Source organism: Suncus etruscus, chromosome 7 (genome assembly GCF_024139225.1).
Source record: "Suncus etruscus isolate mSunEtr1 chromosome 7, mSunEtr1.pri.cur, whole genome shotgun sequence".
Lineage (NCBI taxonomy): Eukaryota > Metazoa > Chordata > Mammalia > Eulipotyphla > Soricidae > Suncus > Suncus etruscus.
Genome location: NC_064854.1, coordinates 71,679,275 through 71,696,906, shown reverse-complemented (window position 1 = coordinate 71,696,906; position 17,632 = coordinate 71,679,275). Strand labels below are relative to the sequence as shown.

The 17,632-nt window shown below is 33.4% G+C and overlaps 1 protein-coding gene across 1 annotated transcript in view; it reads left to right on the top strand.

Moving 5' to 3' along the window:
• ADGRB3 (adhesion G protein-coupled receptor B3) overlaps nt 1-17,632 on the top strand; it is an 898,471-nt gene that overhangs the window by 693,162 nt on the left and 187,677 nt on the right. Inside the window, exons 18-19 of the mRNA XM_049776768.1 lie at nt 12,513-12,639; nt 14,282-14,385. Coding sequence (XP_049632725.1) covers nt 12,513-12,639; nt 14,282-14,385 — 231 coding nt within the window. The remainder of the gene's footprint in view (nt 1-12,512; nt 12,640-14,281; nt 14,386-17,632) is intronic.

The window sequence follows — 17,632 nt, the reverse complement described above, 5'->3', positions numbered from 1 at the left end:
CCAGTGGTGATAGTGGAGTATTGAGGTCCCCTACTATTATCACATTTTCATTCATGTGTTTCTCCAGGTTTGCGAGCAGATGCCTCACATATTTTGCTGGCTCTACATTAGGTGCATAGATATTGACAAGGGTTAGTACTTCTTAATCTAATGTTCCCCTGATCAGTAAGTAGTGACCCTCTTTGTCTCTGATCAGTTTCTTGAGGTTGAATGCAATTTGGTCTTATATAAGAATGGCTGTCCCTGCTCTTTTTTGTTTTCCATTGGCCTGAATAATTATTTTCCATCCTTTTATTCTAAGCCTGTGCTTATTCTGTAGTTGTAGGTGTGTTTCTTGCAGACAGCAGAAGTCCGTTTTTTTTTTTTTTTTTTTCTAATTTAGTTCTCTACTATGTCTTTTAATTGGAGAGTTTAGTCCGTTGACATTTAGGGAGATTATTGACAGAGATGACTGTTGTGCATTTGTGTTGTGTAGGGTGGTTGTTGTTACAATTGGGGGTTTGGATTGTGTAATTCGTCCCTGAGAAGGTCGTTTAGGATCGGCTTTGTTTGCACAAATAATTCAAGTTTGTTGTTTGAGAATGTTTTTAGTCTGCCTTCTCTTATGAATAATAGTTTTGCAGGGTATTGGATTCTGGGTTGGAAATTTCTTTCATTCAGTTGTTTAAATATGTCATTCCACTGTCTTCTTGCTTGTACTATTTCAAATGGGAGATCTGGTTTGATTCTTATGTCCCTTCCTTTGTACTTGAGGGTTTTTTCTCCCTTATTCCTTTAAGGAGTTCATCTTTCTTTCTTTTTTTTTGTTTGTTTGTTTTTTGCCATTTGAATTACTATATGTCTTGGTGTTGGTTTACTAGGGTCTATTTTATTAGGGACTGTCTTCACTTCCTGGATTAGCATTGAAGTTTCTTTCCATTGGGTGGGGAAGTACTCTGCTATTATCTCCCTGAGTACTTGTTCTTCCCCTTTCCCTACATCCTCCCCTTCTGGTATACGCACAATTCTTAGATTGTTTCTTTTGTCCTTGTTCATACTGGACTTTTCCTTCCAGTGCTTTGCTTTTTATTTCTTTGCTGGTTTCTTGATCATTTTTTGTTTGCAGTTTTCCTTCGAGTTCTTCAATGTCCTTTTCCAACTCTGTGTTTCTGCTTGTAAGACTTGTTACTTTGTCTTTTAGTTCCTTCCATTCTTTTTGTATGGAATCTCTCATGTTCTTTAACATTTATTCTTTAATTTGGCTGATTTCCTTCCTCATTTCTGCTTTTAGGTCACCTTCCCATGGATCTATGTGTTTTGGCGGACTTAGAAACTTGCTAGAGTTTGTCTCTGTATCTCCAGCTTTTAGGGTTCTCCTTGATTACCCATATTTTTTGCATTTATTGGTGTGCTTTGGAATGCTTTGCCTTCTAAATTCAGCCTGTTTTGATCCCCTGGCATGGGGATGGGTCCCCTCCCTGAGGGTGGTTCTAGAGGGACTGTTGGGTGAGCTCACTGAGGTTTGGCTCCTCCTGTGCTCTTCATGTGGCCTGATCTGTTGCTTTGCCCTTTTGTTGTCAGCTAGTGCTGGTCCTCTTCTGGCTACAGTGGTGGAGGGCGCTGTTGAGTCTAGCTCGTTCTCCACCCCCTCTGCTACCTGGAGGTCAGCCTTCCTTCAGTGGGTCTGGTCAATTTCCTTCTCTTTATTCCTGTCAGCTGGTGCAGTTCTGCTCCTGGCCACAATGGTTGCAGGCGCTGTTGAGCCTAGCTCTCTGTTCCCTCTGCTATCTGGGAGTCAATGAAGCTCCGCCCCCTCCGAGCTTCCACAGATGAAATTCCCCCAGCTAAACCCACCCAGTATGTGCCCTCAGCCCTTGGGGAGTCTCAGGTCCACTCTGGACTCAGGGGGGAAGGCTGCTCTAGGTTACCCAAAGGTCCAGGTGGCAGGCCCAAGCTCACCCAGTCTATTGGTCCCAGCCTGTCCCAGCAGCGCAGAGTGGGTCTGGTGCAGTGGACTCTGACTGGCTACGTGCCAGTGAACTGCACTCCCCTGTCTAAGCTCGGGTTGTATGGGGTGATCTCTGGATTCAGGAGAGTGAGGCGGCAGGTAAGGGGGTCTCGGTGCACCCACATGGAGCTGCCCTAGGGGGAATGCACTCACCCTGGTCACCGGCACGGGGTCTCAGATGCGGGGGATTCTCTGCGTGCCCAGGTGAAGCAGCCTCAGGGCACTGCACTCACTCTGGGGACAGGCACGCAGGCTGGCAGGCTGGCCCATTTCTTATTAGTTTTTATTTTGGGCCACACCTGGTTTGGGAAATCGAACCTCGGTCCATCCTGGGTCAGCCGCATGCAAGGCAAACTCCCTACCGCTGCACCATCTCTCTGGCCCCCATTCTTTGCATTTCTTATAAGAATATAATATAAGTTCTTCCCTGTAAGTGTATATTTTTCCTTTTAATATTTTATTAAACAAGCTGTGTAGTTATGTGATCCACAAGAAATTTGCTCATCTGAGTTCTGTTTTCAGTTCATAAAATATTTTAAATATTTTATATTAGATACTGTGGTTTACAGAGTATTTTATAATATAGTTATTTTTGGCATTCAGTATTCAATCAGCAATATAACATCCCTCCATCCTGATCATCAGTTTTCCAACCTCCCAAAGCCTGCCCCTTGGCATGTAGATATAATTTACTTAATATTTTGTGTGTTCCTTCTGAAAATTCAAAATCAAAGTTATGGCATGCCAACAAATTTAAGCATCTGCAATATTAGGCTACTGAGTTCATATAGTGACAGTAGTACTTTAGAAGGGTCCTCTGAAGGGTCCCAATAAAATCAGTTGTGTGAGCATTTCCATGAGTATTTTTCTACTAGTTGGGCCTCTTTTTGGAGAGTTACTTAAGTCTTTGAGGTTGACCACATGGTGGAAGTCTCAGGTTCTTGGGTTGACTTATCATAGATTCCTCTATAGTCACATATTATAATAAATTCTTGGTGAAAAACTCTTCATTTTCTTTTCTTCTTCAAGGAAGACATTATTTGTTATTAAGTGGATCTAAGAAATTTGCACATTGCTATTTTCTTCCTAAACTGAGAATATTATTTTGCCATGATAGAGGGGGATATATGATAATCTTGTTAATGTAACTTAACTCTTCTAAGTGTGGTTGCTTATAAAACATGTGTGGTTATTGTGGAATTATATTGAATTTAATTAGGAAAGTTAACTGTTAAAGAAGTATATTCTTACCGTGTCTGACCCATGTAGCTATTTGATATGTAACTAGTGAATATAACTAACTCTGTAGGTATATGGATCATGTAGCTGACTGATTTTAAAGACAAGAGCAATGAGTCTCAAATTAGCAGTTACATTTAGCAGTTACATTTTCTTTAGATGAAGAGTATTCTAAACAATGATAAGATTAAACCAGTAGCCACATCTCTCATTTGTACATGTGTGGTTTAAAAAACTAAAATATTTGTTTTCTAATAGATTCTATAGATAATATCAAAAGAATAAAAATTGTGGCTGGAGAGATAATACAAAAGGTAGGGCCTTACCTTGCATACAGATGCACTGGGTTCAATCTCCATGGATTCCTAAGCACTTCCAGACATACTTCCTGAGCACAGATACAGAATTCAGCCCTGTGCACTGCAGGATATGTCCTCCAAAATTTAAAATCAGTTACAAGCAATCATTGTGTTATTTTATTTAGAAGAAAAACTATGAAAAGCAAAGTTTCTCTCATATTCACAGAAGCATTTTAATAACATTTGATTTGTTATATGTACGTATATCTATCATTAAATAAGTATACAAAGTTGACATCAAGGCTTTTGAGTGAATTTCTTTAAATATTGCAATGCTGAAATATTGATGAATATAAAAGAATAATAATTTACAATTAAAGTTGGTTTTGTTTTGTTTTGGTGGCCACACCATGCGGCACTCAGAGATTACTCCAGACTCTGCACTCAGACATTACTCTTGGTAGGCTTGGGTGACAATATAGGATGCTGAGAATAAAACCTGGGTCAGCTTCAAGCAAGATGCCCTACTCACTGTACTAAGACTCCAACCCCTTAAAATTAAACTTCAAAGAATTCAGTGTTTCTAAAAGAATTATATTGGGGCTTGTTCAAAACTTTTATTCAATGATTCTATTCTTACAATCCAACACCAGTAAGCCATTAAATGGGTCTGCCCTTTTAAATAAGACTATAGTTGTGATTGGCTGGCTGAGTTATAACCACCACCACCACCACCACCACCATCCCCATTCTGGGAAGACTAGAGATGGAGAGTTGGTTGGCAGTTTGAAGAAAGTTAAAAGAGCAAGTGGGTTGAACTGTTTTTACCCGAGTATGGTTTTTCTCTCTGATTTAGGCAGACCTTTAGTTACTTTCAGCAATATCCTTTTACTTTACCTGGCCCTTAATCTGATTTTACCCTGGTCCTAAACCCATCTCTTCCTCTTTATCTCTCTCGTGGCCTAGAGGTTTGTCATACACTCCTGGGCTTCTCTAATTAATAAGACTGAGATATTTGTCAGAGTTTTGCCTGCAAGGCCCCATGGACACCAGCAGCTCAGATCCGACAAATGAGGGAATGTGTCACTGAAATTTTCAATTAATGTGGAAGATTATTAAGTATTGAACCAAACAAATTTCCTTAAAGGTGCTCAAATTTTTCTTTGTGTCCACAAAATTTTCAGATTACCACATTTTTATAGTGGACTTTTAATTAGCAACTTTTTTTTATCACTCTTGTTCAACATATACGCTTCTATTTATTTTTTTTTTGTGAGATTTTACTAACGTGGAAGTTAATACCCTCAAGTTCCTAATCTGCTCTCACTCATTTTTTTCTCACTTATATAAAGCAGAGAATTCTCTTTGAAGTCATTCAGACATGGGTTCAGTTACTGGCACAGACATATACACTATATCTATTTATTTCTTGTATATGTAAAAACAATATTAAAATCAAAATTAGGCAATCTAACATTTTCATGGACATTATAAAGTTGATATTATACAGTGGAGTAATTCCCAACTCCAGGCACTTTAATCTCTAAGGACTTTATTTATGAACCTGAATAGAGGCATTTATTCCTATTATCATAACTTTCCTATATGGAAAAATAACTTATGAACTGTGATATTTTATATTGGAATAAAAATATACTTCTAAAAATTAACCACAGGACCTTACATTTGGCAAACACTTAAAAATGTTAGTTGTTATTTTTATTAGCATGATTATTATTTTTTGCCTATTGACTTACTAATGATGACAAGGGCATATTTTTACATATAATAATAAATCATGGAAAAGATATTCCTATTTATATCTCTTTAGATTTTTTTCATAATGTTATTTCCTCATGCTCTTTTATATTGTGTTTTCAGTTTTAAAGCATCAAAAATATAATACTTTCCTTAATTTTTGTTTGTTTTGGGGCCACACCAACAATGCTTAGGTGTTAGTCCTGGTTCTGTGCTCAGAAATCACTCCTGGAAAATATTTTACTAAGATTTGAAGGCAGAATAAATAATTTCCATGCTTAAATGAGAAGAGCTATGTGCACAATTTATGTTTGATTGTTTGTTTTTGTGCCATAGCTGGCAATATTCAGCTCTTCCTTCTGACTGTGAACTTAGGAATCACTTCTTTCATGCTCAGGGAACCATATATAATGCTTGAAACCTGTGTTGGCTGTGAGCAAGGCAATCACTCTCTCTGGCCCCAATATGTGCACATTTTAAAATCTATTTCTGGTTGTAGTTACTATACTTGGGTTGTCTATGACATTTTACTGGTATGACACAAGGATAGAGACCTATGTGATTGATATAAGAGAATAAGCAGTGTGAATGTAATTGATCAGTTCACTTAAGCTAAGACAACTGACATTACAAAAGTCTGAGGTGTGAGACAAGAATGGCCAGAGCAGTGTCACAAATGGTAAGGCATCTGCCTTGCATGCTGTAGCCTAGGATGGACCAAGGTTTGATTCGCTGACATCTCATATGGACCACTAAGTCAGGAGCGATTTCTGAGCACATAGCCAGGAAAAATACCCTGAGTGTCACCAGGTGTGGCCCAAAAACCAAAACCAAAACAAAACAAAAAAAGGAGCTCAATGTTGAGTGAAAATCATGGGCAAGGTCAGGACAAGTTGGGAATGAATGTAAAAAAACAATAATATATCAGATTGCTTTGGTTTTCATGGGCCACTGTCATATGTTTGTCTTTTTATCCAAGTAATATTAGGAGAATGTTTGATAGTATTGAACAGAGTGACATGTTTTGACACATGTCAACAGAAACTTTCTGAATACTGTGCTAAAATTAACTTAATAGTATGTAGGTGATGACAATGGAAACAATGATTTCAGTAATAAAATTGATCCAGGCAATATATGTTAGTGGCTCTTTATAGAAGGGCAGAACTGACAGACATTTTGGGAATAATTTGTAAAATTAATAAGTCAGGAAACATATTCTTAGTTTTTATTAAGTCTTCTCAACCAGATTGTCAGCTTCTCTAAGAAGTAAACTGTTAATATTCTTGATGTGTCTTCTATTTAATTTTGGTTTTTGAAAAAAACTTGCTAACCATTTATTGACTATTTAGAAATGACTCAGGTCTCTTGCTAACTTGAACAAAATCTCTATTGGTCAGAGTCTTTCAGAGTTCATCATCAAATGATATATGATGACCAAAAGAAAATTGATGAGTATATTAAAATTTATTGATACAATTCAGGTTGCATTTTTACATATGGAGAAAGACTGAAAATGAATTAAAGTGATAAAAATGTTCTGGATTCAGTACAATTTAAAGACACCCCTTGAAATTTACATAACATCAAATTAATATTCAACTTTAAGTCCTAGTGGAATAGTGGATTTTAAGACATTCAAAAAATACAGTTCTCATAATAATCTAGTGAATAATTATCAATTAACATTCAGCATTATATTCAGAGATCTAATAGAAATAAAGGATTGTATCAAGATATAAATAAGGATATAGTGCCAGAAAACAATTTTTACATAACAAAAAAAATTATACTATGATATGTAGGCGACACTATTAACTTAAAAATACCAGCACCATAAACTTTTTTAACCCAGTGAATTAATAAATCATGTTAATTTTTCATCACTTTTTATAGTAAAAAATGCCAATGCATAATAATATTTTGATCATTGATATAAAAATAACTTCAGAGCACAAACTTTCTTTGATTCAAAATGTTGAGGATGGGCTGAAGAGATAGCATGGAGGTAAGGCATTTGCCTTTCATGCAGAAGGTCATTGGTTCAGATCCCGATATCCCATATGGTCCCCCGAGCTAGTTAAGAGTGATTTCTGAGCATAGATCCAGAAGTAACCCCAGAGCGCTGCCGGGTGTGACTCAAAACCCAAAAAACAAAAACAAACAAAATGTTTCGGATATTTTTAGGAGGGAAATGACAATAAATTTTACCTATTACTAGGTGTCAGAATTAAAAGTTTAACAATTTTATTATACAAAACTAACTTCACTAGAGAGATGAGATATATTTAAAATTAAGATAAAATAGTATATAATTAGTATTTGATTGTGTCTATATCACTTATAACATAGGGTCTAATCATAAGGATGACAGTTTATAGTTAACTAATTTTACTCATTGATAACTCATTTTTGTTAAAACTATGACTTTAAATGTTATGTTTCTGAGAGAAAATAGGTATTTCATCATTTTATCTTCTTGTAATGTTATCAGTGTATTAATTACATAGTTATTATTTTCAGGATGGCCACACCTAATGTCCATGGCTTATACATGATTGCATGCTCAGAGTTTATTCTTGACTGCATGCTCAGGAATGACTCCTGGTGGGGTTTAGGGAACCATATAAACACCCAAGAATCAAAACTGGGCAGGCTGTGTGAAAACCAAACTCCCCACCAACTTGATACTATATTGTTCTAGACCAATTTCATTATATTTCTAAAGAGATTGCAATTACAATTTAGCACAAAAAATACAGTCTAGAATTGCTGTGTCAATCTTTAATTTTCACTTTTTACTTAAAGCAAATTTCAAAATTCACTGCGCTTTATATTTCTTATGTATAAAATTTTATCTATATAAAGACATTTCTATCTATATAAATCATTGGAATAAATCACTATTACTCAGCTTGAGATTTATACTGGCATCATCTAAAAAACTTTAGGAAAGTAATTATGCCTGTTCCTCAGCTAGGGGCTTAAATTTTTAAGTATTCAGGTAAGTTTGTAACAAATGTTGAAAAACAATAAACTGCATCCTCAATAGGGTTATCTCTAGAAAATATCTCTAATTTTATAAATTACTGTGTTTTGACATTGTAGCAGTTGTTAAATATAAAAATATTCTGAGGATTTGCAGGGTCCTGAAAAGTAGACATTACCATCAACAACTTTTTCTATTTTTATCAGCACCTACCCCAAGTTTTCTGTAATATAAGAATAAGATACTATAAAAACATAGCTATATATATACCTACTAAATATTTGCTTATCAACCTATTGCATATCATTTATTTTGTTTAACATGTGTATTAAAATAACACAAATTTACCAGTTCTTAAGAAATTAATTATTTGTGACAATTATAGCATATATTATAAAGGTATGTATTTAGAAATTTTGCATGATTTAAAAAATTGCTAGTACAAATATTTTGATCTTAAATAAGTGGACCATTAATATTTAAAAGTTAATAAACTTCTTAAATATATACTCATAACATTTCACCTGCTAATACATTAGAAAAGCAGAATATTTTGAAAAATAATTGATTCAAGGGAATATCTACTTGTATTGGTATTTAAAAATATCAAACCTTGATATAATAAATAATTTTTGAACTACGTCACTATTGATTGTTATTGAGTAGTTTCTTATTCTACTATATAGATCAGTTTCCTTCTTAAATACTTACATTCTATATTACTTAAGGCTGTCATAAAATTAAGAACACAGTGATGTACTCAAATCTCAAAAAGAAACTATAGTATATAGCAAAACTGTAGCAATTATTTACATAAATATAACTATGATAAGATTTCATATTTTCTTCTTTAAATATTATTTGGCAGCATGGTTAAAACAGTTTCCATATTGTTTTATACTTGCAATTCTGCAACTCACTAATTATCCACCACTTTAATGTCAGTAAAGCAGTAGCTTTCCCAAGATCCCCTCTCCATCACTAATTTGTTGTCAAATATTATTAATTTGATTTTAATATTTTCTTATTGTAATGCTCATAGAATTTGGTTCTCTACGTATGTACTTTTGAATAATTGAGACAGGCAGACTCCTCTTCACCAGTGTAATAATCTGAAAGAGAAGATGTACAGATGACAGCTAGCAGCTAACATGGTTGAATGTATGTGTAACCAAAAAGAATGTGCTGGTCGAATAAACTTTTGCAAGAGTAGTTATTTTTGAAAAATACTCAAATCAATACCTGTAAAAAACACTTTTTACAAGAGCAATATAATGTATAGTATGATCTTTATACTTATAATATAATGTTTTATTTTTCTATTTGCTTCTGATATCATCAGTCTGTAGTTTTTATGTCTTTAATGTTCATATATATTTCACTATATTTTGTTCTATAGATAACAACCTAGGCTTAGTAAGTAAATATTTCACATATACACCATTAATTATATCTTGCAAAATTCTGACATTGGAAAAATAAAATGATAACTAGAATATTCCACATATTTCAAAACCTGTTCTGTACAGAATGGGTAAACTGTTTTGCTTCCCATGAATTCTAGTGTTCATCTGTTTGCTTGATAAGATCTCATTAAATTAAATTTTCAAGCAAGGATACACTATGAAATATTTAAAAATATGAGTAGTACATTCTATTGGTTTTGTTGTAAAATAATATGTAGACTGGTGATTTTTAAAAACTAATTTATGAGTTTCAACTTTTAAATATTAAGAAGTTTACAAAACAGTAAAAATTCCATAAAATGGCTCCCATATGTTACTATTGTTAACTCTTGGAAGTGACTAAATGTAGCACCCCAAAATATTTTATTTTTGGTTTTAAATTTATGTGTTCTGTTATATTATTACTTTGTGTTTATACCTTGCTTTAAATTAGAGAGAGCATATAAAGTTGTATTTAATCACTAATATCATGAGCTTAATTTGATGAAGAGAGAAGCAATTATGGTACATATTTCAAATAAATGTAAAAAAGACATATATATACATGTATATATATATATTATTTTTTTACCAGAGAAAAACCAATTTAAAGGGTCATGACATTAAAAGTATTTCATACTTGGGTTTGAGTTATAAGAAAACTACTTAGAAACTTGTGATATTTTTCTTAATTTTATCTAGAAATGGGCCAATCATTTGCAAAAAGAACTTAAATTGACCTACTTTTCTAAGCATGTCGTGAGATTTACATGACAGTATATAAAAAAGCATTGAACATAGACTTTATATCTGACAATGTTTACTGATGCTAACATTCTCTTGAGTAAACAAACCTTTATCACATTGAAAAATATATGTAACTTTGTTTCATATTAGGTCTTATTTACAGAACAAATTTTCTCTTAATGAGACTTAGAGTTGGAATTTTTTTTGTCATTGCAACATTGTTTGAAAAAAAAGTAACGCAACTCTACTCTGAAAACACAGAGAATGCAGTAAAGTGACCATTCAATCATTAATTCATTTGTAATATTATAAAACATACAGATTCTCTTAAAAAGTAGCACTTCTTAAAAATTTTAATAAGATAAATAAAATATTTTTATTTGGCCTTGACTATCACAGAATACAATACTGAACTAAATAGAAATACTACTATGTTTAGATAGAAATGTAATTTAGTAATGTCTCAGTTCAGGATATAACTGCTTTTTAAAATATGTCGGCATTGGTACATGACATTATGAGAAAAAGAAACAACACTTTGAGTTGTATAATATTTAGAAGTATCTAGGTGAAGAAAAGTAATGTTTATGTAGCTCTCCTAAATAAAGTATATGCATTTAAAAATATAATTAAGAGTAGCTGACTCATAAATATTAAGATAAGGTCATGAATATTAAAAAGTTATTGCTTCTCTATACCAAATCAGGGTAGTGTAAATTATATTCTGTAGCTCAACTTGGAAGTCCAACTGTCAAGGCGTACCTTATCTAACTGGCATGTCTCAGAAATAGATTGCATGCATGATAACCCAATAGATTAAAACATTTAGAGATGGAGGTGAAATCAAAAGTGCCATATCAAAATTAACATCAAGCTATTTGTTATCTTCGAGTTTTAGAATGGTTTCTATTACATATAGTAACTTGTTTCAAAATTTAAAATCAGAGATATAAACACAGATTTGCTTGCTGGAGAGTTTCCATGCCTGGGGGGAAGGGATGTGACATTTGGTACATTCAGCATATAACACGTGTAACGATAATAAAGTTGATTGGTCGAACTCTCTAGTTATTTCCCCGTTTTCTTCCTCTTTTTGTAGAGTAGTTCAGCCGGGGGTGGAAGAATCTCCCCCATCCTCCCCCATCCCCAGAAGGTGTAGGTTGATACCATTTTTATTGTTCTGCTCAGTGAAGTAAAACATAGGCTTTGAATTTTGAATGGCTACACCAAAGACACATTTGAAGTGGCCCTCTTTCTTCAGACAGAACATTGGGGTGGGGCTATTTTTCTAAATGTTCTATCAGACTTGAGGTTTGCTTAATGTTTCTACGCCAGGGCAAGGAGGCGAAAGAGAGGAAGATGTCAAGGGCTCAGAGGCGCATTGGACTGAGTGAAGAAGTGGTGTGGGAAGCTTATGTCTGAGCCCACCCCTCCCTTGGATACCAGGCAAAGGCATAGAGAGTCAGAACCAGCTGATGCTGCTGCTGCATCCCGTTTCCAGGGCGAAATTCTCACAGCAGCTAAATCTAAAGGGAGGAAAAAGCTCTAACCAGCAGCAAAGATCTTATCGCACAACCCTGATATGCAATCTTTTAGGCAGGCTTTTCAAAGAAATCTTCAGTCTTAAAGGCAGCATTCATGATCCAACAGTATGGGACTGGATTCAGAGCTGGTATGAAAAAAAGCCTCTTTGGTGTTTGAAACGATCGGATGAGCATAGGAAGTGGCTGCCAAAGCTCTGGCGGCTGCTAGAGCTGCCGCCACCACCGCTGCTGTTTCTCGCAGAGGGCTGGATAGAGCTAGTTCGTGTTTCAGCACCTCCGGTTCTGGACAGCTCTCTGCACGCTGCACCGCTGCCTGCCTGCTTTTTCCAAGCACTCTCTTTTGCTTGAATTGGAGATGCATCTAAATTGCGTCCTGTTCAACAACAAGTAGATTTTTTTTTCCTCTACCGGAATTACAGTAGACGATTCTCTCAATTAAACTGCATTTTTTCTTTACGGATTTGGCCATCAGGCGTATTTATCCCGATCTCCCCCTCTTTGCAGGAACGAGTCTTTGGGAACGTGGTCCACCCAGGGATGTAAAACTGTGCTTACCGATGCATCCCATACGAAATGCTTATGTGATCGCCTCTCTACCTTCGCCATTTTGGCTCAGCAACCTAGAGAAATAGTAAGTAACAAAGGGAAAACACGGCTTTCATGCAAAGGCAGGGGCATTGTGGCGAGTGCTTCTCCAGGGAACTGCATTTTAAATGGGAAATTGGAAAATGTTGCAGGGTGGAAATATTGGGTTCTTCTCATCTTTAGCTACAGTAGTGTTTTATATATATATATATATATATATATATATATATATATATATATATATATACACACACATATATACATACATACATATATAAATGAATTCTACTTGGTGTACTCTAAATTCTACTTAATTTTATGTCTTCTAACTTGAAATTTCTGCAATATACTTGTGAAAATATAATTTAATCATGATTTAAATGTGCTGGAAACTTTTACGTAAAAATAATTGCCAACTTAACCTTCATTTTAGAACTGGAAAGCTGTTCTCAGGAAATTTTTTAAGGTACTGTTATGGTAGAATGAAGACTTCAGACACTATAGCCAAACACATTGCATATCTGCATTCGACATTTTCAGTACAGGTTTTCTGGGAATGTCCTTTGCTATTCATTTTTAAAAATCAAGTTTTTATGAAGGCTTGAAATTTCAGAAATTATAAAATAATTTCTTAAAAGTACACAGATTTATGAAACTAGTTTTTGAAATAGCTGTATAGGCTGTCTAATAGAAAATAGCATCTTGCTAATTAGATTTTGTAAAATTATTTCAAAAAAGTGCAATACTGAAAATAATAATGAAAAACGTAGCTTTATATCAAAATTGGCTGACACATATATAATTTATCTTTTTTTCTGAGAGAAAATTACCTAAAATAACTCAATGTGCATATCTGATGTTTAGGAATATTCCCTATCTTAAAGTACATTTTTTTAAACTTCCAGTAATAAGTATATGAAAAACTATAGATTTTATTAGCTAGGATCATAGTCAGATCTAGGGAGAAAATCATGCATATTGGTTACTGCTTATAGTATATCTATATGTTTTAAAAGACATAAGGCTTGTTTTTTCAAGGTCAAGTATTTAGAGACTTAGCCTAGTATTATGAAAATTAACTTCATATATTTGTTCATCTAAATAATGACAATAAATTCTAAGTTTTTTAATTAAAATTTGGCTTTTATTCATATTCTTAGAACCAAGCAAGGGAAATTAAATGAGAGAATACTTAGAACAAAGTTTCAAAAGTCAAAAAGTTTGACATTTTTTAATATTTAGGGACTGGTTTGTGTGACACAGTGAGTATTAATTAATAGGAGAAGCAAAGCAAATATTACTAAAAAAAAAGTTGTGAAATATCTAAACTGTAGTTAAGAAAAACTAATGGTTCGTCAAAGTTGAGCTAGAAAAATATAACATGTGTATATTGACCGAGTTGTAGCTTTAGTTCTTCTTTTCAGAAAATCATAAGATGGCATTGTCATAGTCAAGCATTTAAAATGCTAACACCTTTAATACTTCTCAGTGGGAGAGAAGAGAATGGAGCTAGAATTAGTCATTCTGGAGGTTGAGAATGTGTAAATATGGAGTTACTTGTTAATTATTTGGCAGCTATAGTAACTATATTGGCTATTTTTGAGTGTGAAGTTTCCTGAGTTTATAAGATATTTATAATTTGATAAAAAATGATCTTTTTTTCTTTGCTCTTTTTGCATGATTTACAGATCATGGAATCCTCTGGTGCACCATCAGTTACCTTAATAGTAGGCAGTGGCCTTTCTTGCTTGGCCTTGATCACTCTAGCAGTTGTCTATGCAGCATTATGGAGGTATGTAATCAAGTGGTCTTACTTGACATGGAATGTTTAGTTATTGTTAAATCAAGACTAAGATAATCATTATATGTTTTCCCAAGTATTAATTTATAGGAAGAAGTATTTTACAGCAGATCTGTAATTGCTGTGGTTGAAGTGTAGTAAATTAATTTATTAATTCTAAACAAAGTGTCTACCTAATTTTCTTGTCTGTATTCTTATGATAAAAAAACAAAAACAAATGTGCTTGTACACACACACTTAAGAAAATAATAAAATGATGGTAGTCTTCAACAAGTTACTTAGCTCCAACTTTATCTCAAGCTCAATACAATGTTTCTACATATCAAATTACTAGAGTCTAAGAGTTTAAGTGGTAGTCAAGTTTCTAATTATAACCTTATAATTCTATTATAGAAATATGATCTATAAAATATTGAGTTTTAAGCTATTACTGTCAATATTACTTCAGAAAATGAGCAAAATTTTATGTACCTGTAATAAAAACCTATTAGCATGATAATGTCATGTGATCAAAAATATTGTAGTTGAATATTACAAATACATCATGTTCAGATAGATTAATTAAAGGAAATCTGAAAAATATAAAAACAGGGCAAAAACCTTAAAATTGTTTCTATAATATTTGAAATGATATCTGGTTGATGTTATGTCAAGATTTAATATATCTCTAAGACTTTTATTATTCTAGCAAAATTAGACCTGTGTGTTATATTATGTCAACTCATATACTGATAACAAAATTATACCAAATGATCAATCTTTCTAATAAATTTTAAAAAGTTTTACACATTTGGGGCTGGAGAGATAGCACAGCAGTAGGGCGTTTGCCTTGCAAGCTGCCAACCCAGGATCAGGTTTGAATCCCGGCAACCCATATGGTCCCCTGTGCCTGGCAGGAGCGATTTCTGACCACAGAGCTAGTATTAACTCCAGAGCACCACCGGGTGTGGTCAAACCCCACCCCCTCCAAAAGTTTTACACATTAAAAAACCTTTGGGGGCCAGAGAGATATCATGGAGGTAAGGTGTTTGCCTTGCATGCAGAAGGACGGTGGTTTGAATCCTGGCATCCCATATGATCTCCCGAGTCTGCCAGGAACGATTCTGAGGATAGAGCCAGGAGTAACCCCTGAGCGCTATCGGGTGTGACCCAAAAACTAAAAATAAATAAACAAATGACATTTATCTATTCAAATTATATTTAAATGTTCTGAAATACAATATTATACATAGTAGCATATACCTTAGTGTTTTCAATATTAAATTAGATAGTTAACCAATCTTATGTTTTTAATATAAAATTGTCTTGAAATTTTAAGTATGATTCAATAAGAATGGTTATTTAATTTTCCATCATTTAAATAATAGTCTTTGGTCTCCAGAGTATTTATCCAGGACATTTATATATATTTATATATGAGTGTTATATATAAATATACATATTTATGTTATAAATATATATTTAAATAATATATAAATAAATAATAGACATATATATGTGTATGTATAAATATACATACATACATACACACACACACGCACACACACACACACACATATATATATTTGGTTTGCGGGTCAGACCTGGCGGTGCTCACAGGTTATTCCTGGCTCTGTGCTCAGGGGTTATTCCTGGCGGTGCTTGGGGGACCATATGAGATGCAAGGGAAAAAAACAAGATCGATTGCTTACCAGGCAAATACCCTACCTGCTTTGCTATTGTTCCAACCCCTAAGGACATTATATTTTGAGTGATTAAATTTTTATTCTTCATAAAAATTAAATATATGTAAAGTCTTGGTCCATTGGCATATGAAGGAACCATCTGTTAATGAAATATATAGTGAAAGAACTGCCAATCCCAAGAAAATTTTAAAAATGCTTAGAATTGCATTGTAAACAAAAATTATCCAGTGTTAAGTCAGGTATTCTTATAATGAAAGGAAATATGAACAAAAACTGAGAAGAAACAGTTTACTGTTCCACAAATTCCTGATTAAGGCATATCTGAAAATTAAACTCTATATAAGTTTGATGACAATAAATAGCCAAAAATATCACAATAAATCATTGAAACTTTTAGAATTACAGTATCATATATCAATACATAGGGCTCCAGCAACAATTATACTTTATCTTCACCCCTCAATAGGATATATGGAAATTATCAGAGAAATTATCAATCCATAATAAATTTTTTAAAATCAGAAAAATTATTCTAAAATTTTTCTTAATAATTGCCACCTAATAATCTATTAAAATGTGGCATGAAATATGAAAGAAATTACTTTATTTGCTAATAGTTAATATTCTTCAACTTCTCTACAAATGTGATAAATGAAATAATACTTTTCTATAAGCTTTAAGATTCAAATTAGGTGAACAATATGATTAATTTAAGTCTCTAATATAAACTTTACATTTAACTTGTAAATTTTTGTTCCATGTGTAGATACATTCTATATAGTAACTCTTATATCAAATATCAACTAAGTGTCCTTGTAGTCCTTATATTGAAGTGAAACATTCACAGTTTTTTTGTTTAAAACATTGAATATTTTTTCAAAAGTTTTGAAGTTTAGGCATGGTAACTTTTAAAGGTAAAATGTGAACCAGTACTTATGAAAATGGAACATCTAAGCCTGTGTAACTCATTTAATACTTTTCTTCTTGAATAACAAATAGTACTAAAACATTTTAATATATCATTTGTGTGTCTTGTGCTGTCATAAAAGGTATTACTGTTATGTAAAGGTCAATTTTGTGCCATTTTAAGCTTATTAATCCATATCACATATACAAACTTCACCCAACTTAATATCTGATGGTGTTTTTAGTATTATATACTGTATTTCTATTTGATCATATTTTTAATTTATTGATGGTTCAGGAACAAGGTCACCTATCTCGATGCCTTTCTGTATTGATAATTGATATAGGCTACTCTTACTTAAATTCTTTAGAAAAGAAAATTGTGTTAAAATGATTTCTGTTTGTTATAGTTTCTTCTATTTCAGTTTACTTTCCCAAAACCTGAAATGGACTAGGGCTTTTGTGAAGCACGGACCATGAATTTGTGGCCTTTTAAAATATGCACTGGAATTTTGCCTAGTATTTTTAATGACAAAGAAAGAAATAATTTTGACAGATTTTGATCTTCTATTGAATGCCTCTACATTTGTTGCTCCCAAATCTCACTACACAGGAAAACTCAAGCCTGTTGTGAAAAGTGTGCCCTT